The sequence below is a fragment of the Amblyomma americanum genome, chromosome 7, assembly GCF_052857255.1.
Source record: "Amblyomma americanum isolate KBUSLIRL-KWMA chromosome 7, ASM5285725v1, whole genome shotgun sequence".
Taxonomy (NCBI): Eukaryota; Metazoa; Arthropoda; class Arachnida; order Ixodida; family Ixodidae; genus Amblyomma; species Amblyomma americanum.
In genome coordinates this window covers 39,872,073-39,897,093 of record NC_135503.1, presented here as the reverse complement: position 1 = coordinate 39,897,093, position 25,021 = coordinate 39,872,073, and the positions used below count along the sequence as shown (strand labels likewise).

The following is a 25,021-nucleotide window of genomic DNA, read 5'->3' as shown; positions in this document are numbered from 1 at the left end:
ATGTGTTAGCACCCCGTCGATCGTGATGTATAAAAAAGAATGTCAGTTTTTAGATATGGCATAGTATCTGCGGAATCATCTGTTCTTGTGCCATATTCGAGTTTTCTACGCACGTGCTTTCGAACTGTGTTCCCCCCTATCTGTCTTTACCCCCCCCCCCCCCCCCGTGGTTGATATATACGCGGCGGTTTATGAAGACAGTAAAGTGTTGCAAGTTAGCGCCTGTCCTGTCGGTTTCCTCCTTCTTTGTGTCGTGTTGTTGCGCTTTTATTCTTGTTAGCTACGAACCAACATGCCCCGGAGAGTGTTTTACTGTCTATAGGATTTGTATTGCCTATAGACTATTCTTTAGGCTTCGTCTCTAGAGAGTCTATAGACTTTATAGACAGACAGTCTATAGACTGTCTAAATAAATTTTTGTATGGGAAGTTAACTGAACAAAGAGCCCACACCACCCGAAGCCTATTTATGGATATTCTGGTCGACCTGTTCAGCACAACGTCAAAACACGCGAAGGAGCATCGACTCACCAATTTTGATGACGGATCTCGGCGGCGCGGCAGCTTCGGCTTGCAGCAGCGCGAGCGGGTCGGCCAGTGGAAAGGGCAACGACTGCCAGGCGGCCATGACTATCCACAGGGGCTGCCAGCTGAAGCGGCGCGCTCCGCTCATCGCTTGGCCTCCGCCACCCCCCACCCCTCGTTTAGCACGTCATCACGTCCGGAGCCGGTGCAGCAGTCGCCTCGGAGGCACCTCCCGGCTCGAGGACAGCGTCGAAGAGGGTGCAGAGTAGGCAGCGACCGCCACCGCGAGTCTTTTTCCTTCTGTCTCTTGTCCCGTACACACACACGCGACAAAAAATAACGTCACTGGTCCATCGCCACGGGTAGCGCGAAGGCCGCTGCGGAAGAGACGGCAGACCACGGCTCGAATGATGTCCTCTGCAGAAGATGCTACAGCGGGAGTTGGTTCAACCGTGGCTTGCTCGACGTCCTTCAGTATCCTTGTTGTCCAAAGACGCTGTCTTACTATTTCACCCGCTCTTGCGCAGAGTCCAGCCACCACGGCGGTAACACTGTTAGATCCTGGCGCGTGCAGTATTCTTCGTTCAGCGGTGGAGCCATCAGCACAGTCCGACCATTTACTGTCCGTCTACATGGCTTCTCGGCTTGCCTCTCCCCTTATTGACCGATTCCCAGAATAGTTACGCCACTTTGACGCTTCTATTGTCCTCCTCGTTGTCTCGGAGTTATGGCTGGATATCCGAATTGCATAAGAGGATAACGGTGACCCTCATGCGGTCGTGTTCCCGTGACCACGTTGACTTATTGCCTTCTAAAAGGCTTTGCTTTTAAGCAAGCTTCTAGAGGACACCGAGATGCATGCGCTAATGAGCATGTGCTATGACGATTTGAGAATCTAGAAATTTCAAAGTTTCATCTCACGACGATACCTGAAGTTTGGTGTCGTAATCGTACGTCTCGCGATGCATGAACTGCCTATGAAGCGCTCGCATATGCAACGGCAAGAAGGCTTAGGCGCTTGCGACACAGAGTAGCAACTGTGACTGTCCGATATGGTCCACTTTTGGCTCGGCACACGTTGTTCTTGAAGGATGCAAATTTCACGTCGGAGTTGCTGCAGACGTGCCTTGTCCGAGCTCGCTGAAGTGACGGTCTCTTTCGAGAAACTTATCTGCGTGACCGCTTTTCCATCAGCAAGGATCGGTTCTTTCTTGGCGTAGAAAAAACGCACTGCGTAACGAGATTGTTTTTTTTTTTAACAGTCGCTAAGCAGTACTTGTAGAAAGCTTTCTGTTTTCACAGCGGATTGAAGCGCGGTGAGCTCCACTTTCAAGTCCTCTAAGAGCCTTCAACTGTTCCGGGAAAAGCCAGGTCTCCTCCAAGCTTCAAGTCGCCGTGCAGTGTAGCGGCAGGTTCAAATAGACTGGACGACTTCCACCTGCAAAAAGAAAAGCATGCCGTTATACATATATACGTACAAAATATAATAAACACAATCATTTCGATAGAGGGAAGCAGTTTCATAGCACTAAGTACAGATGCGACTTAAGGGGATAAATTACCTTTTATTATAAAATGTGACCTAGTTAATATTACATTTAAATAACATTTGTTTAACCAGCAGTGCCTGTACCTTAGTGACTGAAATTTATTTTTTTATATACAAGAGATGAATCATGGTCCTCACTGTTGACGACGTCATGTTCGATACTGCTCTTGTACGTTAGAGCCAATTCGGAAAACTGTCTTCCTCTCTGCTCCACAACAAAATACGACAGCAGAGAAGCGTACATTTGAGCTCCGCTGAAAATATATCACTCTAGTAAATTTTGAAAATTCCTTAAACTCCAAATAACTGATAATTAGTGCGCAGCAGGCACATCCCCGGAGATGAAGTAGCTCTTTGCATTTCATATTCATGCCATTTTTCAATCTTTTTAAGCAGAGACTGAGCTGGCGCCTTTCTTTTTATATGCACAATTTTACAACTAGACCAGTAGCTTGTAGGCCTCCAATCGTTACTTCTTTTCTTTCTGCCTGTTTGGGCCAAACAATCCCAGTTCGTTACCGGATATAGAAAGAAAATAAAGCTTCAGACCTTTCTTTCCACACCTGCACTAAAATTGGGCTCGAAGGCAATACGCATTTTGAATTGGCATATAGTGCAGTAAATCATGCATAGTGATGTAAATAAAGTTCTATTCTATTCTAAATAAAGAGAAAGCGTGCCTCAAAGATCAGCTACAAGCTACATCTTGGAACTGTTTCTTTGTCAACACCCTGTGGCTAATTAACCTCCTAATCAGCTTAGTGCCTCGTTAGCTCGATTGCTTTTCCTCTCTTCAAGCCGGTGCCTTTGGCCCAATACCGGAAGGCAAACGGTGCACATATCTCGCTCAATAAAGCAGCGCTGTAGCGACCGCAACAATGTTGCCGAAGACGACGCAGGAGAATGCATCACACATCAGATCATATAATATAGCACACTGCCAGGAGTCGATTTTGATCCGCGCATTCAGGCGGGAAGGCGAGCTCCATGGTGGTGTTTAAATGACAACAGTCAGTTGCAGGGACTAATGCTATAGCAGATAAGTTGTAAGAAAAAAAACTGCAAAAGAGCACTACGCGAACCTTCAAGGATGAGAGACCTGTACTCTGCGTCAGAGCGACAACACACCAAAATAAAACGCGCTCCCCGTATAAAAAGAATACCGAACACAAGAGGCCTTTGCGCTCACAGGAACGAAGAATTGGGTTCATGCGCAAACATTCCGAGGCCCAGTGGCACCGCCGCGCTAAGCATACAAATGAACAGCGGTTGGCAGCAGGAGCGAAGTATTGTGTCCCGGTCACATGAATAAAGATTTATTGGCATTATTCTTGCATAATTTATCTCACCGAATGTTATATCGGGCAGACAAATGTACAGTAAACTCAGTTAGTTAGGCAAGGCGTGATAGCATGAGAACCCATCATTCGCCAGTAGAGTCATTTTCTGGTAGAATACCTACATGGCTTCTTCACATAGTCTGTTTATTTCATCTATCGGAGTGTTCTTTAGAGCCTGACTATAGCGGTCCTACCCGATTTCTGGAGTCTTCGTACATCTCAGGGGGACGTTGAAGAAAGTTTAATATTCACTGTGTAAACCCTTGGATGCATTCTTTGGTTCTGGGGAACTTCCATCGTGCCTATATGGTTCTGTCATTTCAGGAACCAGCGACTAGGCATACTTTCCTCGGTGTTGCAAACGTATCATTACAGATTGTTATTTTTTTCTCAGGGGCTAATCTTCATGACGCTAAGGAGAACTTATGGTGTGCTGCGCTAATTTTCCGGGAGAACTTCGGCGAGATAGCCTAAAAATTGTTAACCATATGCAGCCTTCTTTACACATTATTTAAAGCAGGAAGGGATTTACGAACTTTCAATAATAGTCAGCGGAGCGAGAACGGCGATTGAGCAGAACATTAGCTTCGCTCGTTGCGCCGTGTCTCTGCGCTTGAAAAACTTTATTCATTGTGCTAATGACAACACTAAAAGTCTTGATTAATTAGCTTTTTTCGGAGTTACAATAGCAGCAAACTGCTTGAGGGCATCTCTACATAAGCAGTCGCACCACATAGTCATGAATTCTCACGTTCATGCTCTTTGAACTTCAATAACTTTAACCATTTAAAGCTACTCTAAAAACGCAATCCTTTCTTAGAGGAGTTCCTAAATGTCAAACTCATCTTACCACTTGAAATACATATATTCATGTTAAAGCAGTTGCACATTAAGGTCTCATTTTTAGAAGGAAAACATTCCCAAATGATATTTTCTTAGTAACTAGCACTACAAGTGAAGCAACAGTCATGGTCACTTGACGTCCGCGACTTTAGATACTAAGATTTTCAGCCCCGATAAGCTTGTGCCGACCTCCTTCCCCTCTTATGAATGAATGCCGGTTATGATCTTTAAAAGCTCAGTGAACAAAAGTAAAGATTTTAAGTTTCTTCCTCAAAACCTTAATATTCGTGCTGGTGAAAACGAAGCCTGCCTCGCTAATGTCTAAACACCTGGATTATGATAGCAGAACATCTCGGCGCAGGCCTAATGAAGTTTACAAACATACCTCTTAGCGCAGACGTCCGGAGCGTCATTTTGGTGAGTTTTATTAATAAGTACTCTCTCCTTCTATAATTACTTCCTTCTCAACAACTTTCCTCAACACAAAATGAAGTTAGGAATGAATAAAAAAGGCGCATTCATTCTGTCGCAGAACGTTTCCACCGGAAAAACCAAGGCTCGTTTCTCCAAACAAGCTTGCTCGCATTAGCACCACGCGTGAAATTAGTTTATTGTTTCAATAAGTTGCAATCACATGGAACTTTTGACCATTCCTCATCTGTATTAAGCTTTCTTTTTGCCGTGTTAGGCCGGAGCAAATGCTTACGGGATATGAATTGGCGTGAAAGAAAATTTCTTTCGGAGAAATCACGCCAGCCAACTACGTGAAATGATGCAAGTGTGAGGAGACATGCTTGCTTTATTCGTTGTTGTCTCATTGCTGTGCGCCACTGCCTCTATTATTAAAGCGCTCATTACATGAGCTACAGTATAGGTTTGCGTGGAACTCTTCGGCTACTTCCGCTATTTTATCCATTCATCATGTATTGTAGTTCTCAGGAAATGAACTGCAAAGCATGATCAATGAGTTAGACAGGCAGAGAATAACGGTGGGTCTGAAAATTAACATGCAGAAAACCAAAGAAATGTTCAACAGTCTAGCAAGGAAAAAGCATTTCGCAATTGGAAACAGGTGCTGCAAGTGGTAAGAGAACATGTCTACTTAGAGCAGGTGGTTACCGCTTATCCGGATAATGAGAGGGATATAACTAGAAGAATAAGAACGGAGTAGATTGCATAAAGCAGGTTCTCTCAGATTATGAATGGCAGCCAATTTGCCAATATCCCTCAAGACAAAAGTATACAACGGCTGTATATTACCGGTACTCGGTTACGAGGCAGAAACGTGGAAGCTAATGAAAAGGTCTCAGCTAAAGTTAAGGACAATGCAGCGAGCCATGGAAAGAAAAATGATAGGTGTAACGTTATGAGACCGGAAGCGGACAGAGTGGGTGAGAGAACAAACGCGGGTTAATGACATCCTAGTCGAAATCAAGAGGAAGAAATGGGTTTGGGCAGTGCATGTAATGCGACGGCAAGATAACCGCTGGTCCTTAAGGGTAACGGAGTGGATTCCAAGAGAAGGCAAGCGTAGCAGGGGGCAGCAGAAAGTTAGGTGGGCGGATGAGATTAACAAGCTTGAGGGCATACAGTGGCTGCAGCCGGCAAAGGACAGTGTTAATTGGAGAAAAATGGGTGAGGCATTTGCCCTGCAGTGGGCGTAGTAAGGCTGATGATGATGATGTCTATAACAGGCGGCTGGGTCGCGAAGCACCGCTGCGGTAAATTTCTATTCGAGACAACGCAACAAATTTTTGCTTCCGGGTGTACAAGAGTGGAGACCGGATCCACTCCTCTAGTGGATGCTTTCACAGTCATTTACAAGAGATCAAATGACACCAACATTCGCGAAGTCAACAAATTCGCGAATAAAACATTAAAAAATTGCTTCCTGAGTGCACACTCACGTCCTTACTTGAATGGGTGGCTCGAGTCGAAAGCTCTCCGGAATGCAGCAGCAGAAGAACAACCCCCACTACCACCACACAAAAAAAGGAAACGGGCCGGCGCAGTCCAACACAGCCCAGTCCGATCAAGGCGAAACAGCGCCGACTCCACAGGTGGTCGCGGGGCCGAAAAGGCAAAATGGGCGCGCGCTGTTCCAAAAGGCGCTCTGAAAAAGGGCGAGGATCTTCGCTACGAAGAGGGCTGCACGACAGTTATGCAAAACGTAAAAGAAAAACAAAATATAGGTTCATTTGACCACAGCGGGGACGATGAACCGAGGCCTGAGAATCCAAGAAGTCCGAACACACTATCCCTTTTTTTTTCTTCAGCGCTCCGTCTACGATGTGAAAAGCGCAGAAACGACAGCGTCTTCGTCGGAGGTGTCGTCCTCTTCGTCTTCGCTTATGTTGGAGCACGGATTACGAATCGAAAACCAAGCCTGGCTGATAACCGCGACTGAAGCTAGTTGGCTGGAAGCCATACTCGATCGACGGCTCTTCGGCTCCAACAGTTGCCCAAGACTTTTTCCTCTTGGTTTAATTGGAACGCGTGAAGTCGTTGCACTCCGCTGCAGAAGCCGAACCCAACGATGAGAAGTGGCCGGTTCGCTGGCCGACGAGCCAAATAACAAATCCTTCCTAAAGTTTCCTCTCCCCCTCTCGGCACGATGCCTCGACGACAGTCGGAGGGGCCCACGGCACTTTAGGAAACTCTGAAGGGAACAACTTCTATTTAAAAGTTCGCGCAACTAGAACAACAAACAAGAAAGTCAAGGACTGATGGGAAAGAGAAATAGTTTCACTCGTAATAACAGCGCACAAACTGGGGAGGCTGATGTGGAGAGAGCAGGATTCTATCAAGCAGGCATCGGGCGAGAAGCGTGGGGCCGTATAATCAGGCAAAGAAAAGTCACAGAACCAGCCAAACTATGGGAAGCCGAACGCCGACCACAGAAACAGTGAAGTGGGGAAGCGAAGGTGCGTGTCCGGAGCGGAGCGAAAAGTAGCGGAGGCCACAAACAACCGTTTCCCGTCCCAGAGGAGGCAGCGGCAGCGGCGGCGGTGGCGGCGTTCGGCGCGGTACGTCGACGAGACCCTCCTCCGAAGAGGAGCCCGGAGTCCCTGGCACACGAGCGGCTCCCGGAAAACTCGTCGGATCAAAACCGGGACGCCTCCCGTGGCGGCGTCGGGATGAGGCTAGTTCCCGGATCGGCCACCAGGGTTTTGCGTCTGGGATGTGCCGTTAGCGGCGGCGGCGGCGGCAGCCTGACCAGCACTAGAAAACGACACGTGGCGTAGCGCCGCCGCTGCTCTCTCACACACGCACACGCCCACCCAGTCAGCCGCTGCCGGCGACAACACGCAGTGCGCATGCGCGGAAGAGGAGAGCGGGAGTGGAGGAGGAAGCTGGGGTTCTTTTTCTCTCGCGCTTCCACAGCGATGTGAGGAATAGTACTCCCGATTGAGCTCCTCCGAAGTTTGCTTTCTTTTTGCAGGGTGGAGTGTGTGAACAATCGTGTAATGTGCGCACCACCACTGCATTTTCGTTACCAATCGGTAAGAATCATCCAGCTCTTTCAGACTTAAAAGCGACTGATTTTTGTCTTTTGCTGACACATTCTCTTGCTGACAACATACCGGAGAAGATGCAAAACATAACCTCGAAATTTTCAGCTCCCTGGCTGATCTCACCAAACGCGTAGTCCTCTACACAACTAGCCCCAGAGAATTGGTGTGTTCTTCACCTACGAATATGTTATTGTCAACAAATGTTATGGCACAGGTTTCCAAAGTTACTCAGTGATCTTAACCAATGTAATATCGATGTGTTCAAGTGTCCTGCTAGAAAATGGTATGAAATATTTTTGCGCTCCTGACTGTGTACTCTCATGCAAGGCGCTTCAAAGTTTCAGTATTGTTGTATAAGTTTTCTTTTAGAATCTTTTATTTATTTATTTATTTATTTATTTATTTATTTATTTATTTATTTTTTTATTTATTTATTTAATTGTTTATTTGTTTGTTCTTGTTCCTGATATTTTCCTCCACCCTGCTGCAGCCATCGTAATGGAACTAGGGGCCAGTCGAGCTGCCTCTGAGCACCTTTTTCCTCTTGTTTCCTAAACAATCACTATACCTTATTGTTTCTGGAAAGAAATCAAATCAAATTCTAAACTACTTGTCACTGTAATGCTTGAGGTATCACATATGATACGAGTTATATGGCTGTCAAAGATTTTGTTTATGCTCCCAAAAGATACAAAAAGCTCATATCATTATAAATATCGCATTTTCCGACCCATTCATCAAGTCAAAGTATCAACTCACAAAGGCGCGGATAGCCATGCTGTGATATTCCTAACTTCCCAAAACCTACTGAAAAAAGTAAAATTCCAAAAGGCATGTCGCTGAATGAACAAAGGCACAAATGATTTTGAGTGATGCTACTAATTTATGGCACGTGCCTAAGTATCTGCAAGCAGTTTATTTTTCTTAGGCATTTAGATATAACGCCTCTATGCAGATTTAAATAGCCAGTACTCATCATTTTTTAAATAATACGCACGTTTTTGACGTTGTTCTGACGTGGGGGCCGGAAAAACCAAGTGGTAAACGCTCTTTAACTTTTTCCACAAGTTTTCGTTGCCTAGACTATACAGAACAGCATACGGGAACATAAAAAATAACGCTTTCTTTTATGCGACCTGTGCCAATTTGCTGCACTGGCACATCATCGTCATCATAGTCAATGTCTTCCAAGCTGCAGTCAGCAAAAGAGAACAAAGGCCTCTTCCATTGTGTCGAATTAGCCCTGTCTCGCGTCCAGCTGCGCCCACCTTATCCCAGCAATATTTCCTGATCTCATCTGCCCACATTACCCTCTGCTACCCTCGCCTCCTCTGGAATTTCACTCTGGTATCATAACTGACCATCAGTTATCTGCTTTCCGCATTACAAGCCCTGTTTTGTACTAGCTAATTTGTACGTTCATAATTTTTTGCGTTTGATAGTTGCCGTAGTTTTGTACCGGCAAGAACCTATGCATGTTCTCCTCATGTATTTTTTTTTAATTGGGTTTATGGGAAAGGAAATGGCGCAGTATCTGTCTCATATATCGTTGGACACCTGAACCGCGCCGTAAGGGAAGGGATAAATGAGTGAGTGAAAGAAGAAGAAAGAAAGAAAGGGGCGCCGTAGTGTAGGGCTCCGGAATAATTTCGACCACCTGGGGATCTTTAACGTGCACTGACATCGCACAGCACACGGGCGCCTTAGCGTTTTACCTCCACAAAAACGCAGCCGCCGCGGTCGGGTTCGAACCCGGGGACTACGGATCAGTAGCCGAGCGCCCTAATCACTGATCCACCAAGGCGGGTTCCTGTATTTTTCAATAAAGGTTTTTGGGCATGCATTCATCAACAAAAAGTATTTGAAGAGCTTATCTTCGTGGGTAAAATTGCAGTCACTGAACATTCTGAAAATATTTCTCGCTTTTCTTGCTCATTCTGCAGCCGGGGTACAATACTGTGATTTCATTAGTCAGTTCGTCATCCTCAGAAGCACATAAGAGTGGAGACGAAGGCCATCTGCCACCAGCCGGGACCTCGATAGCCTCGTGTTTACCAGCAGACCTTTGGTGTGGTTTTACATGCCATCATGCCACCACCAAGGTTTTACGTCGTGTTGTCACGGATTATGTGGCGGACGGACATGCGAGCAGAACAGGAACAAACCCTCCGCAGTGGCGTAGTGATTTTTGCGTCCGGCCCGCAATCCCAAGGTCGCGGGCTCGACTCCTGGCTGCGGCGGCTGCATTTCGATTGAGGAGAAAGGCAAAAACATCCTACCTGTGTGTTTTGCGATGCCATTTGAACTACAGATTACATGAAATAACTAAGGTTCGGCAACAAGGCAGCATTGTTAGCACAGTTAGCGAAGATACTGGGATTTAAGAACGGTGTAAACAGTTTGAATGTATGTTTACTAGAAAACAATAATGTACAGTGTGAAAGCAAGGAAGCATGTAATGAAAGTAGCCGCAATTACTTTATTCTTATTTTAATGAAAGTTAGCGAACTATCCGGTACTTATCTACCTCAAAACAAGTGCTCTTGGTATGAAAAGGTTAGAGAAAAATGCACTATAACATCTACTTTTGTGGACCTTGTGCCCGTCACAATTCAAACAGGACGCTCATGTCGATCATCCGTTCATCTGCTTTCTTTTGCGGGGGAACTCAGTTTGACATACTGCAGATGAGTCTCTTTTTCGCCTGTAGTGAAGATGTATAGCGGAGGGTGGAAAGTCTAGCGAGTCTGGTAAAAATGCAGTGATAAAACTTGTGACGAGCCAACTCGGAAACGCCTCCGAACAAAATCAGCTGAAAACGCAATAGAAGGCGAGCGATCGATGCCGCTTGTCTACTACTGATTCAGTGCCGCGTCTGTGGAAGAAGTTTTTGTTGCTATTGTTGTTGTTGTTGTTGTTGTTGTTGTTGTCGTCGTCGTCGTCGTCGTCGTCGTTGTTGTTGTTGTTGTCGTCATCGTCGTTGTTCTCGTTGTTCTTGTCGTTGTTGTCGTTGTCGTCGTCGTCGTTGTTGTTGTTGTTGTCGCCGTCGTCGTCGTCGTCGTTGTTGTTGTTGTCGTCGTCGTCGTCGTCGTTGTTCTTGTCGTTGTTGTCGTCGTCGTCGTTGTTCTTGTCGTTGTCGTTGTTGTCGTTGTCGTCGTCGTCGTCGTCGTCGTTGTTGTTGTTGTTGTTGTTGTTGTTGTTGTTGTTGTTGTTGTTGTTGTTGTTGTCGTTGTTGTTGTCGTTGTTGTCGTTGTTGTTGTTGTCGTCGTCGTTGTTGTCGTTGTCGTCGTCGTCGTCGTCGTCGTTGTTGTTGTTGTTGTTGTTGTTGTTGTTGTTGTTGTCGTCGTCGTCGTCGTCGTCGTCGTCGTTGTCGTTGTTGTCGATGTCGATGTCGTTGCCGTTGTTGTTCGTGGTATATGGTAAGCGGTACCGAAGAGAACTAGCTTACCATCGTTCCTGCTACTTTCTCGACCATTCGTTCCTTCCTTCTTTCATTTGGTCGACCTCGGAAACGCAACGAAACGCTAGCTTCCTGCTACTGCCTTTAAGTATCCTGAACCTCAAAGAACGGCGCGTCGTATCTCCATTCAACTCGGCGGACTGCGACTGCACCGATTCTGCCTGTATATTCCACTGTTGCCGCTGCCCGGCGAGGTACATGATCATCGACATAATCTGTTTTGTTTACTGAAACTAGTCTTCATTCGCGTCACTCTAGACGCGCGCTATTTTGCGTCTGTTTTTCGGAAGTTATCATGCGCGAAGTTTTTTAAGCTTGCTTGTCTCTTCTCTCTTCAGCTTGTTCCCTCGTATCCCAGCCGACCATGACGAGGTGAAACGTGAGAAGTTCCAGCTCAGCTGCTAAGCAATGGTCGACGGTAGGCGTCTGCTCTGCGGAGACAGCGGACTCTATAGGGATTAAGCTCCCGTGCTACAGCAACAGCGGCAGAGGTATTTCGCGTTGTACACGGACGCCAGTACGTCGACGTTCCAGAGAGTAGACACGCGGAAAAAGAAGGCGCATAAGCTTCGATCCCCGCCGCACTGTTCTTTCTTCTCTTGGCCGGTTTTCACCTGGCGCTGAAATTCGATTACCTCGTGCCCAACAATGTTGCGTTCGATGGAAACAGCCAGCTTCTCTGCTCTTTCCTTCTGCTTTCCTCCCGCTTCAACACCTGCGCTTTCCTCCTTGCTTTTCCTGACTTTCGAAAAGTAAAAAAAAAACTACGCCAATGTTTTCTCTCCTCTCAACCAGCCTGGCCGAAACAAAACATTCAAGTGTCGCAACATTTTCCTTTTCTTTTTAGTTTCCAATTCTTTTCCTCTCCAATCAATATCTGTAGCCCAGAAACGTGGTCCCTCGCCTTTGCGTTGGCTTTCGCGTCTCCAGTGAATGTCGATCTCGCGGCAGCAACTGTAGAGGGCGCCCTTTTCGATTATTGGATGCAGGGAAAACAAGAAGGAAGCGCATCGAATAATGCCCCCCAGGCGTTTGGGAGATGCAAACTACTTCGACTATGTACACCGTGGGCTACAGCATGGGCTGCCACAGCGCCATGCTGCAAGGCAACCGGGGATATCATTATTTGGCTTTCTGACGGGTAGAGGTTGGTGTTGTTGCGGTCGTTGCGTTTCTCTCAACCTATGCACTGATTCGTACGCTATCGCACCCACGTCGCGACAATTTAAACAAATGTCCCATCAACACGTGGAACGGTTTTGTGTCTAAGAAATTCTGAGGACCAATTGAAGTTGCACTACATTCTTCGATTGCACTTTCCGAATGGCAATTAAGATGCGTTCACGGAAATCAGGGCTGTTGTGGCTTAAAAAAGAATCTCGCGTCCAAGCACCGGAAGCAAACTTCGAATGTCTTGAGTTCGGATCCCACCAAGGGCACGTGATTGTTTTTTCTGCTTTGTAATCGATTATCTTTAAAATGATTACCCTATTAATCTCCCAGTGATCAACACCACAAAAAAGAAACAGAAAGCATCCCCTATGCTCCTTGGTTTAGGAGACTGCTGGCATCCGTCATGTATGTCATAACGAACCCCTCCTTTTCCTTCCCTTGTCTGCTCGCTATCATCTAAATATTTTACGAACTTTTCAAAACGGCGAATAATACAATAAAACGCAGTGCGTGATCTTTGATTACTTACTTTCATACGAAAGCATAGGACAGAAGGCTAACAACTTCAAGGCAGTTGTAAATTTTGACGCAGGTCCTAGAAACAGCGAAGGAAAATATCAATAGAACTTCTGGAGACAAATATGCTAAGAATCATGACCAGCTTTTGTTCGTCACCACAAGAAAAGGTTGACATGCAAATGCATAATATAAAGGTTATTATTATTATTATTATTATTATTATTATTATTATTATTATTATTATTATTATTATTATTATTATTATTATTATTATTATTATTATTATTATTATTATTATTATTATTATTATTATTATTATTATTATTATTATTATTATTATTATTATTATTATTATTATTGTGCATGTACTTCAGCATTGTACGGGACGTGGAAGTGCTAGGCTCGGCAGGTTCCAAAGAACACAAAATTTCCTTGTCTATAATCAGCATGTATTAAAGAAAAAGTATACAGGAAGGAAGAGCCGTAATTTCCGGACTATGTTCCGCACCTTCTGCGCCTGACAGAGCTGCTGCGTTGACCCGTGCCTCACAAGAGAACTAAATTCTTTAACACGAGATTGTCCGCGCCTGGTATATATCCCACAGGGCCCACTTGCAAGAAAGATTTAACTCTGTTAACTTCCACGAGGTCCCAGTGTGGTGAACACCCTTCTTTTAGGAGGAATCGCGACTGTTCTTCTATACACATATGATTCACAATATTTCCCTCCTGCGGGTAGAAACCCCCCAATGTGCACTCATTACGGAAGTCAGGTGCCAATTTCGGCCATGAGAATCATTTTCATCTTAAAGATAAGCCGGGTAAACAACGTTTTTTGAAATCGAGGTGCCAATAAGTGCCAGTAAACACGCGAAAAACCAGCCCTCTGGGCAATGGAGACAGAATCACAGTGAAAGTTTGCCTCTATAAAACGAAAAACGATGTGATAATGAGATTCGCATTGCACAGAACCGGTTATGGCGGAGAAGTTTGAAAACAAATATACTGTGTAATCCGCATCGATAGATAGTCTGCAAAGCTGAAAATTTTAACGTTTATGCATGTATAGCTCGCGGATCCTGTACCGGGAATTACAGTAGTCAGGAAGACTGAGGCGACAGAAATCACTACGAGAAAGCGTGCACCGTGACAGGCTTTGAATCGAAAACGGATGTTCTGCTTTAGCCTAGAAACAGAAATTCTGTCGTGAAGTAGGTAAAATACCGCCAACGTGAATCAAATATTGGGACATTGTGCAATAAAAGTCGGAGGCCAGATAGCTAGCTCGGTAGGCATGAAAGAAACGATACACAAAAATGAAACGCCAGTGCACCTAACACTACCACGATACAGACGGGCTAGAATAGAAAATTGGGCGAATTGAGCTATAAACTGAACGGGAGCGTTACCGGAAGTTTAACATGAAAAATAATGAACCAGCGATAATGTGAGGAGGAAACTTGGATCTAATAATGAAGAAAGTAGGCTCCGGACGAAACAAAATGGACAGGACAGAATAAAGCGCAAATTTGGTAACGTTGTTAACAATGTTGACAAGATAGTTGAATGCTACATAGGGGGCCTGCAATCAATTTTACAAAAGCCAAAACAAAAAAGGGGACTTAAGAAGGTTGTCATAAAATTGCACAAATTTCGGTTGTGATTCTGAAACACGGAAGCATTAAACACATAAAACAAAAAAACAAAGATCGATCTGCGTAGCTAGGCCATATGCGAACTGGCTTCGCTAGCACTGTACGGCCATTGTTTTGCATTGTCGATCTTGGTTTTGCATTGTTCGTTGTGGCTGTTTTGTTATTCCTAATATTGTTATTGGTGCTTGCATCGCACGGATAAAGCACGCTAGAAGCATGAAGCAATGTTTCTTCTTCTTCTTCTTCTTCTTCTTCTTCTTCACCCCAGGTATATCGATAACGCTTCCTCTTCTACAGAAAAACCGGTGTCGTCGGCATTGTCTTCGTCATCGTCGGTGGCGGCGTTTTGAGCGGGAAAGCAGATGGCCCTCCTGCCGCCTAGGTTACGTGATCTTGTGACGTCATCACAACCTGCTCACCGTGGCAGGTGGAAAACACCTGTCAACTGCATAGTAACCATAGTCTCGGGTGTAGACAGATGCAACTTACAAATGCCGACCTTTATATACACCTGGGCAGGTTGCCCACAACCCGATGGGCTGGTTACCACCTGCCCACCATGGCAGCTAGACCACCTGTCGGAAGGACCAGAAGTGTACACAGCTTTTTCCGTGAATGTTGGATTGAATGCTAGCGCTCTAAAAAAGAGAATCGACGGTAATGGCCAATGGCTGAAGACTTCCTAAAATATGCCAGGGATATTGTATTCCAAAAATTTATAACCTTGAGTGCACATTGCCTAAGGACGTCAAGGCAGAACTCAACCTTGCAACTAATTCATCAGAATAGCGACATCAAATACATAGAAAACTACAGTTCCAACATTTTCGAGGGCGGCAAGAGGTAAGAGGGTGTGACCTGCTTAGAAACTTCCTGGAACAAGATTGGTGCGGCTGACGTAAGAAAGGGCCAGTTGGAGGTCATTAGAAGAGGCCTATCTCCTGCACTCGACATGGATCGTGATAAGATGATGATATTGACAATAATGATCCGTCATTATCAGCAGAAGAACTTGAGCTTAGGAAACAGGCTTATTAAAATTGTCGTGAGAAAGAAAATAAAAACATTCCTTAATAGAAGCTCTCAGCAACTTCACAGAATGCTTGCCTTTGAAGCGCTATTCATGATATCACCATCATTTCTCCAGAGAATTTCTTCCTTCGGCGCGGTAACTGGGCAGTCGTCAAAAAACGACAAGAGCAAAGAGAAGACAAAAAATCCAGCTTCGCTTCCCAGAAGACGTTCACAGGCAAGACGAGCCGCGACCGAAGACACGGAGGGGCATCTCATTAGCGCGTATAGCCAAGCAGACGAATGACCCCAGGGAGTGCGGACGGGGCGGAAATAAAAGCAGACGAACAGAGCTGGGAACACATCCCTAACAACACCGGAAAGGCAAGGCACACACGACGAAGAAAACAAGGGAGCCTGTGTGACTCCGTCTGTCGCTTGCAAGCTCATGAAAGCGGTACCTCGACCTGGGGCGCGATACGAAGGGGGAGATAGGAGACCATACGGGGCATAAATCTATGTCTCGCTGCGCGATGATAGTGTCATCACATTCGCCGACCTCCGCTTCGCGAATGTTTATGAGCGTCGTCGCGGGTGGGTTCAGTCGGCATACATCGCGTCTGACGGCAAACCTGCCCGCTTCTGGGACGTTCTTTTGCTTGTTTGTTTTGTTACGTCGAAAAGAACGAAGCCTTGATGCCTTTCTCAAGGCATATTTACGATGGCTTCGACCGATACACCGCGAGGGAATCATGTAATAGTTTGGACGATGAAGTTCTGAGAAGTGCCAATGCAGATGGTCATCCACTCCTTAGGGCTGTCATGGACAGAAGGAATTTTTGGGTAAGGAGCTCTCTACTTCCTTCTTACGGCTTTTGAGATAGTTTCTGCAGTTCTAAGGAGTGAATTTCTGCAGTTGTAAGTAGTGAGTACAGTGTAGTCAGAGCAGAACAAAGTCTATCACACCGCACTGGTCACGATCTATATTATAAATTTATGTCAACTGCCCGACACTTTTCGTCATTGCTGATAATTCAGTATCACTTTTCATTTTACAAGCGTTTAATCGTTGACAACGATCGCCTGCGCTTTATATTCGGTGAAAGTGTTTTTCGTATTGTTACTCACATTAAGGTAGCTGCCCCTAAAAGTAATTGCGTAGTTTTCGTTACTGGTATTTCTTTTCACTGTGTATTTCAAAGAAACAAAACGAAATCAAACAAGGGTTGAGGTGAAGTATCAGTCCACCAAGCAGCATTTTGACAAGAGGAGTTCACTTCGCATCGAACAATGTCTTTTTGCGAATCTTTGACTAGCCGACTGAGGCTCTTCCACCCTATTCATTTGTTTTTGTGCTGGCAAGAATGCCATCTTCCTGCCATCTTTCTACTACATATATTAGCATTAAGTAAGCCTGATGATCTTATACTGTCTCAAAATTTTAAGGGGCACAGACAAAAAGTTTTTGGGTGTCCGTTTTCTTTTCTTGAAAGATGCCTACAGGCCTGGTAACTATAAAAATGAGCTCAAAACACTATTGCGCCGCGTTAATAAAAAATTACAGACGATTTTGTACAGGCTGTTCCGATCTCGATCGCCGCCAGCGCAAAAGCGCACCTTGATCTCACGGCCGACAGGCAAACCTGGACTACCACATTCCTGATGACGTCGGCGGGGCCGACAACTACTGCTTGTTCCTCTAAAAAACTACGGTGACGTCACAATAATTGGAGCAAGTGAACTTTGACTGACCTCGACGCAGATTAAAATGCCAAGCGGTTCCTGGGACAACATTCAAAATCATATTAAATATATATTCCGCTCAACGCATACAACTTAACTTGATGAAAGGCATCTCCTTAAGCCTCAAACAAATCATATCGTTTGTTTTGCGCTAGAAAATTTGTGTCTGTACTCCTTTAAGTCAATGTAACTAGATAAGCATTTCACGCTGAAAATGTACAAAATTTCAGTCATGGCCAAATACATGTAATGCGTAGTAATGAAGCTTGTTTACGTTGATGAAAGAGGAAAATTTCTGATAGTATACTTGGAAACTCTAATGCTCTAGATGTATGTTTAACAACTGCAGCGAAGGTGGTTACAACATTGCCAAATGCGTGAATCGGTAAACTGTACTGGCATTCCAAGTAACTCTTCTGCTCAGGTTTACCTACTAACATTTTAGTTTCTCGGTGAGGATTTTTCCCGGCGTCACTTTTCACGAACGCAGTTTATTACGAAACGCCACTCGAAAACATAGCTGCTCAGGCAAGGGCCCATTTCACAGCCTTAGCTCGCGTGACCAGATGGAGCGTTTCGTTCAGCCAACTTTTACTCAAGATCACGATAGCTCCCCCCGCAGGAAATGTTTCTCGACTATGATAAGTTTTGCTTAAAGCAAAGGGCTGCTTCTTCAGCCTTTCTAGTTAAACTGTAAAACAACACACACACACGAAAGGAACCTTTCCCTCCAACTCTCGCCAGTATTTCGTGCAATCGTGTTCGCTAAACAACTGATTTATCTTGGGGAAAATCAGTTTAGTAAAGGCACGCGTCGCAGCCTTACCGTTGTCGCCGTTCCACAAGCTCGTTGGGCCTAGAAGATTAACGGCCGGGCATAGCACGCAAATTTTTCAAGCGGCCGTCGGTGGCCGCGACGAGCTAAGCCTCGGCAGGCGGACAGCCAACGGTAGGTTCTCCTGTGCGATCGCTAACGAATACAGATCGCACCGAGACTGTGCCCTGGCGTAGTGGGGCATGCGCGCTACGCTGTACACGTGGTTTCGGCAAAGCGCGTCCGCTCTCTCCCTTTCCCATTATATTGCATTCCACCTCGCCCACTGTCGAGTTGCGGACTGCTTTCAAATTTTGCTTGCCTGAAGTGAGAATGCAAGGGGTTCGTGGAAAGAGTTATAGCTATTTCGTTTTTTTTATGGAACGTAGCGTTGGAATAAAGTTCTAAGAGAAAAAAGAAGATAATCCACCAACGCTTCTTCGACAGTGATAAACCGGTTTCGGGAATGCTAATCCAACGTCACCGAGATAGTGAATATCCGTGCGGTGACGGAACAGCAATTCGTAAATTATATATATACCTCCACATTCACAGATTAAAGTGGGAAAGTCCATTTTTAAGGCTTGCTGAAGATGTTACTTGGTTTCAACACGTTGCAGTCGGCTCAGCTAATGTCGTTCGTCCGTTAGTCACATGCCAGCGCCTGTGACAAGTGCACGTCGTGCGCTACACTACCTGGGCCTATATATATATATATATATATATATATATATATATATATATATATATATATATATATATATATATATATATATATATATATATATATATATATATATATATATATATATATATATATATATATATATATATATATATATATGGTAAGGCCCTGACCGAGGATGATCTTTTTATTCACCTTTTTATGACACGCTGACGTAAAGTCGACCTAAGGCCACCGCAGCGGTGGCCTTGTGGTCGAGCATCCACCTCGCATTCAGGAGGTGCTGGGTTCGATCCTCAGGGACTCTGGAGACCCATTGGCTTTCTAATAGGTACAATACATCCCCCCGGACTGGTACTCGGCCCTTCTGGAGTGAAATGTTTTGGAAAATGGCCTTCGATCACCTCACTTTAGCCTGATGGACAATCTGTCCACGAGGGACCGAAATCCGCCTTGTGCGGTATTGTAGCCCTTTTTCGGAGTTCCGACTCAAACCCAACGTGACGGGAATTGAAGGCGCAAGCTCCTTTTCCAGGGCATGCAACTTTAGGAATCCTAGCACTAAGGCGGGCCATAACTTGTACCCGTTTGGAGAAAACCGGTGGGTAACTGCCGGCAGCGGGTGTCGAATCCACCACCTATCGAAGCTGAGGAAAAAACGGGCCATAAGCGGTTTTTTTTTTTCGCACGAGGCGAATTTAAGTTCTTTGACGGCTGAATGAATCACTGACCCGTCGTTTTGGTAGAAGAGCCTTTTCCCAAGCATTTCACACCAGAAAAGCTGAACACCAGGCCGGGGCAAACCTTGCACCCAGACATCTACGTGGTTTCAGTGAGCACGTGATGTGCACTTATCAGGCGCTAGCATGTGACTAACAGCGAAGGACAACATTATAGTCGGAAACAACTTAAGAACACAGCGGTTTTTTTTGCGTCAAAAGAGCCCCTTCCAGCCAATGGCGTTGCCCGATTCTCATGACCTGGCTAGTGTGACAAAGTCTTAGATGAAAGGGGATAATCTCTTCTCTCTATGGTCGAGGATATACCCCTCTCTCCATTGTGGCGCCGCTCCCTGTATTATCACGCTAGCTGGGTCACGAGAATCAGCCGACGCCATTGGCTGGTGGGGGTTCCTTTGACAGGGAAAATCCGCTGCGTTCTTGAGTTGTATCCGACTATAGTTGAGCCGACTGCAACGTGTGGAAACCGAGTTAACATTTTCGGCAGGCGTATAAAAAATGGCCTTTCCCACTTTAATGTCAATGTAAACGTCAAGAAAATATTGGTATCTGTTTCGACCAACAATTACTGTGTAGGAACAACTCAGCATTAAATGAGTGAAAGTGCAGAAATGGTTATTTTCTGTCATCAATATACAGGTACTGTGAAAAATATACGTCCCGCCAGGCTCGCTTAATAATAATAATAATAATAATAATAATAATAATAATAATAATAATAATAATAATAATAATAATAATAATAATAATAATAATAATAATAATAATTGGTTTTCGGGGAAAGGAAATGGCGCAGTATTTGTCTCGTATATCGGCGGACACCTGAACCGCGCCGTAAGGGGAGGGATCGCTTCCGTGCCTACAATAAGACTAGTTTTGAATCGTCAGCGTTCAGAGTCCCTAAAGGGTGCGAGAGACTGTCGTCCTCACGCCTACGAAGCACAGGACTTTAAAAGGTGATAGGGGGCATTACTACACGGCTGAAGAGCAAACTCTTCGGGGTGTGTGTTTTGCCGAGCGTGACCATTGCTGACAAGGCCTTCCAGCACTGAAACTAGCGTCATCTGGTGAATTCTTCACTGGTATCTACGTTCCTTTTCTTCCTCTTCCTAGAAGTGTTCTTTAGCGCAAAAACGCATAAAACTGGCGTACCCTTAAGGGTAATCATATCGGAACAGGACACTTGGCAGAAGTCAATCGCTGTGTTTCTAAAAGAAAAACTAAAATTGTTGACGATCAATGACCCATTTCTAGTACGTAGTTCAGACGAAGTGTTAAGTGCTGTGAAATCGCTTTCTGACAAGAGCCTCCTTGGTTTCTCAATTGACGTGAAAGATCTGTATTACTCATTGCCCCATCACAACCTGCTTACAATAGTTGAGGATTCCATCCATCATTTTGGCGCGGTGTCATTTCAGAATGAATCCGGTCTGTCCGTCAGCGGTTTTTTAGAATTGCTAAATTTTTATCACCGCGCTGCTTTCATTAACTGGCAAGGCGATGCTCACATTCAAAAACAGGGAATATGCATTGGGTCTTGTCTGGCCCGTGTGCTTAGTGACCTGTATTTTGCTCATCTTGACAGGAGTCTCCAAGAGAGGCTTGCCAGCCCTCATGTAGTCAGGATTTTCCGTTTTGTTGACGGTTTCCTTTTTCTGGTTGAGTGTACGCCATCGTGCTTAGAGCAGGTTGCATCCGGTATTTTAGCTAACGTACAAGAGTGTTTTTCACCGCTGCTATTGACTAACGAAATGCCTACCAACAACGAAATTCGCTTCCTTGATATCCGGTTTAAATTCCTAGAAAACCACGTGTGTTGGAGCTATTCACCTCGAGCCAACAAACCTTTACTTCCCTACACATCTGCCCATTCAAAACTCGTTAAAAGAGGCATTATTAATTCATTCTTGAACAACGCTCTAGAAAATTCATGCCCCCATCTCATAAGCGAGAGCTTTCACGAACAAATCGCAAGGTTCTATGAAGCAGGCTACCCAGCTGATATTTGTGTTTCTGTCGCCGAACAAATACTGAAGAAGAAGCGCCAGGAAAGTCTACTACCGTCCGGGCCCTCGGAAAGAAAGAAGGAGAAAATTGCTGTTTTTCCTTACACCCATTGCCTGTCCCATAACGTCAAGAAAATTGGAACAAAAGCTAATGTTCGTGTCGTTTTTTCTGCCCCTGACAAACTAACAGCGCTATCCAAAAAAACTTTGCCCGCCGATAAACGTCCCCAAAAGACGCAGTGCACCATTAAGCACAGACAGAAATTCGTGAAATGCACTGAAGGCATTGTTTACGACATCCCTCTCTCTTGTGGCAAGCGGTATGTTGGTCAGTCTGGTCGGTGCTTAAATGAGAGACTTCGCGAACACAATAATAATTTGAGAACACTTACTGGCAGCAATCTGGCTTTACACTGCAAGGAATGTGGTTGTGTGCCATATCTGGACAAGTGCTCGATCGTCGCCAGACACTGGGATCAGATAACTCGCGAGATCATAGAAGCAGCTCGCATCGCTGCCCTGCAAGACAAATGTGTCAGCAAGCCGTCTATCTCCCTGTCGAAAAGAGAGCTGGCCTTCTTAAAGATTAACTGAGTCGTGCATGTCCGTTGTTCCTCGTTCACCTGGTTTTCTTTATCTTTCCGAGCGCATGCGCCTGGTTCCCCTCACGGTCCACGTTCGTCTTGGTCGCCTAGGTTTCTTTCAGTCGGAAGTTAGCGCCTGTGTTGTCCATCTTTCTTTGTCCCTTGTGCCGTTTTTGCGCTCCCCATATACCATGGACCAAATGAAACTTTCAGCCACTCATACGCGGCTGTTTACAAATAAAAACGGTCACAGTAAGAACGTCAGCACCTACGAAAAAAAATAGAAGCAGCCAATATTCGTGCTTCTAAACCGACATGTCCCGACAACCTTTTCATAGAAACAGGCAAGCTACTGAAAGTACGTAAGGAACGTATTACGCTAGCCCCTCCTGAGTTGTAGGCGGTTTCATGTTGCAGAGTTCTCGCTCGCGCAGTCTGCACACACTACAAGTCAGCAGCGACATATCGCGACTCTTCCCCAAGGTTTGCCAGATGCCCTTTCGTGTGTCCTCCTCACATACCTTCCTCTTGACCTGCTTCGGCCCGTGGTAAAGGCACGGTGGAGTCGTGGGCAGACAGCTTCTTGATCGAGTGCCTCTTTATGAAAGGCTGAGGCGTAGGAGGTCAGCGTTCAAGCGCTCGATCCCTGCCGTCCAAAGGGTAGGTCAACGGCTTGTGAATGCTCTAAATGAGCCTTCCATAGGCCTGGGAACGCTGAGTGAGGATATTGACTTCGATGGGTCAATGGTTTTTTTTTTTTTCAAAGCCTTCAGTGAGTGTCATACGTTTTGCCTTTGTGGGATCCACGAAATGTTATAGAAAATTTCACTTCTTGAATGAACTATAAAAATGCAGCTTGGAATATATTGATATTTTTATATAGTACAATAGTTGGTACCATGTCAATTATTCGCATTTTTGTCGCTTTTTTCAACATAGAGAGCTATAGGGAAAAATCATAATTTGAAGGAAAAGTTTGCCTTTCGTTCGACTGTTAGTGAATTCATGACCTCAAAAGAGATTATTTATTGACACGTCCCATATCTGGTTTCACCTTTGGTCCTGACATCATAAGAATTACTTTTTTGTGATTATAGTGCTTTTTGTGCTAAGCAATCTATTTTTCAAGTACCAGCAGTCCTGAAAAAAAAATTGAACGAAATAGCTTCAAGGCACTAAGCAACTTGTTTGGTAACCCTTCATGTCATGTCTCACAATTTACTGACAAACCGTTTGCATCCCGTAATTACTCGTTACTGTATGGAGCTTGTGTAGGAAGTTTGAGGTAAAAATATTTTCATCAGCTAGCGCTTTCCGGCAAAATGTTTAGCAGGAAAGGAGGGCATTTGTTGGATAGAACGTATTTTAATATCTCTGGGCATTCGAGTAAGCTCGAGCCCTTAGATCTGGGCTTTCACACAGCTCAGACCAGCTGTGGAAAGTGGACTAATGCTAACTGTTGCTAATTGGCGACATTCCAATTTCTCAAATACCAACGGCGCTAAAGAAGTTTCCACCGCAGTTGAATGTGACTTCTTTAGCAAGCCTAATGTGGAGATAATGATTTTTTTCTTTGATTCCTTTATAATCTGGGCAATGAAAGGTTAAGCAAGCCTAATGTGGAGATAATGATTTTTTTCTTTGATTCTTTTATAATCTGGGCAATGAAAGGTTAACCTCTGAGATTTGGAACTTCTTATGAATGAGTTCTGAGGCTATCATTCACCTTGCTCGTGAAGCAAATCACAGGCTGCACAGTGTATGGCGAGTTGCTAGTTACTGCGCGCCAATGCTGCTTCTCTCCATAAACAAAACTGTTTGTGCAAAATCTTCCCACCTGATATTCTTGGTACGTGTCGGTTTACCTCATTTCACTCCAAAAGTAAAGGCAGTCCGTCTGTTCTCGTCTTTAATGTCGTCAGAACTACGGCAGTCTAACATAAACCAACATAACTGTAAATACAATGAATACAGTAGAATTCACTTCAACGCCAATGTGATCTTAAGAGTCATGTAAGAAAAGCCTATGACTGGCTTCAACTGTTATGCACCGGAGAGTTTTAAATAAAGCCATTCCACAATAGATTCCGGACTATTCTGACCCCATGCCGAAAAGTATGAAGACAGTTGCGTCAACAGCTTTATTTATTTTTGATTTTAAAGGACTCAAGTCAGAAATGTATACTTAACAGTGGGTGCTCTGGAAAACCTTGAAATGCGTTGTAAGGAATTATCTCTCTGCACATAACACTTCACAGCGCGGTAGACCTTGCCATAATGTAAACGAGGATAGTTGTTGAATGCGTGCTCTTTCAGGGCGGAAATTACTCTGTGGTGACGTTATCTGAAGGAAGTAAGTAGCCTCGAGACAGCACACAGAAAAGGCGAGGACAGGACAGATACTAACATAACGCGTTGTGATTGTTGGGTTTGGGATCCTGTGCTTGTGATTAGTTTCTTCCTAGTAGCTATTGAAACCAGCTAAAGTAGCTAGTACAAAGTGGTACCAGGTCAGGTTTACTTCAGGATTCCTAGAAGGGAGGCGGTAGACCTACTTCCAGAGATAAAAAAAGATAATTCATTGATCAAGTGATATGTGAATTGTTTTTTAAAGAACGCCAAAATTGTCTCGAAATAAGCGGAATATTTTTTAAATGAGAGTCGAAAAATTCTCGAATGCATGTTTAGGAAATTTAAGATTAGCTGTGAATCAAATTAGCAAAGCCGTATTTCAGTGACAGTAACCTAACTCTCTGACGTGATAGGATACCTGAGAAAGACATTGAATAGTACCTAGTGCACAAGGCAGCGGTAGGCATCGCGCTGTTACAGCGTCGTTTTTTTAGAAGAAAAAAAAACA

General features: G+C 44.7%; 1 protein-coding gene across 2 annotated transcripts in view; it reads right to left on the bottom strand.

Annotated features, from left to right (window-relative positions):
- LOC144098948 (glutamate receptor ionotropic, kainate 2) overlaps positions 1–1,886 on the bottom strand; it is a 338,155-nt gene extending 336,269 nt beyond the window's left edge. For both annotated transcript variants that reach the window (XM_077631933.1, XM_077631934.1), the window contains exon 1: positions 531–1,886. In XM_077631933.1, the coding sequence (XP_077488059.1) occupies positions 531–672 (142 nt within the window). In that variant the 5' untranslated portion in view covers positions 673–1,886. The remainder of the gene's footprint in view (positions 1–530) is intronic.
- Between the last annotated feature and the right edge of the window lie 23,135 nt (positions 1,887–25,021).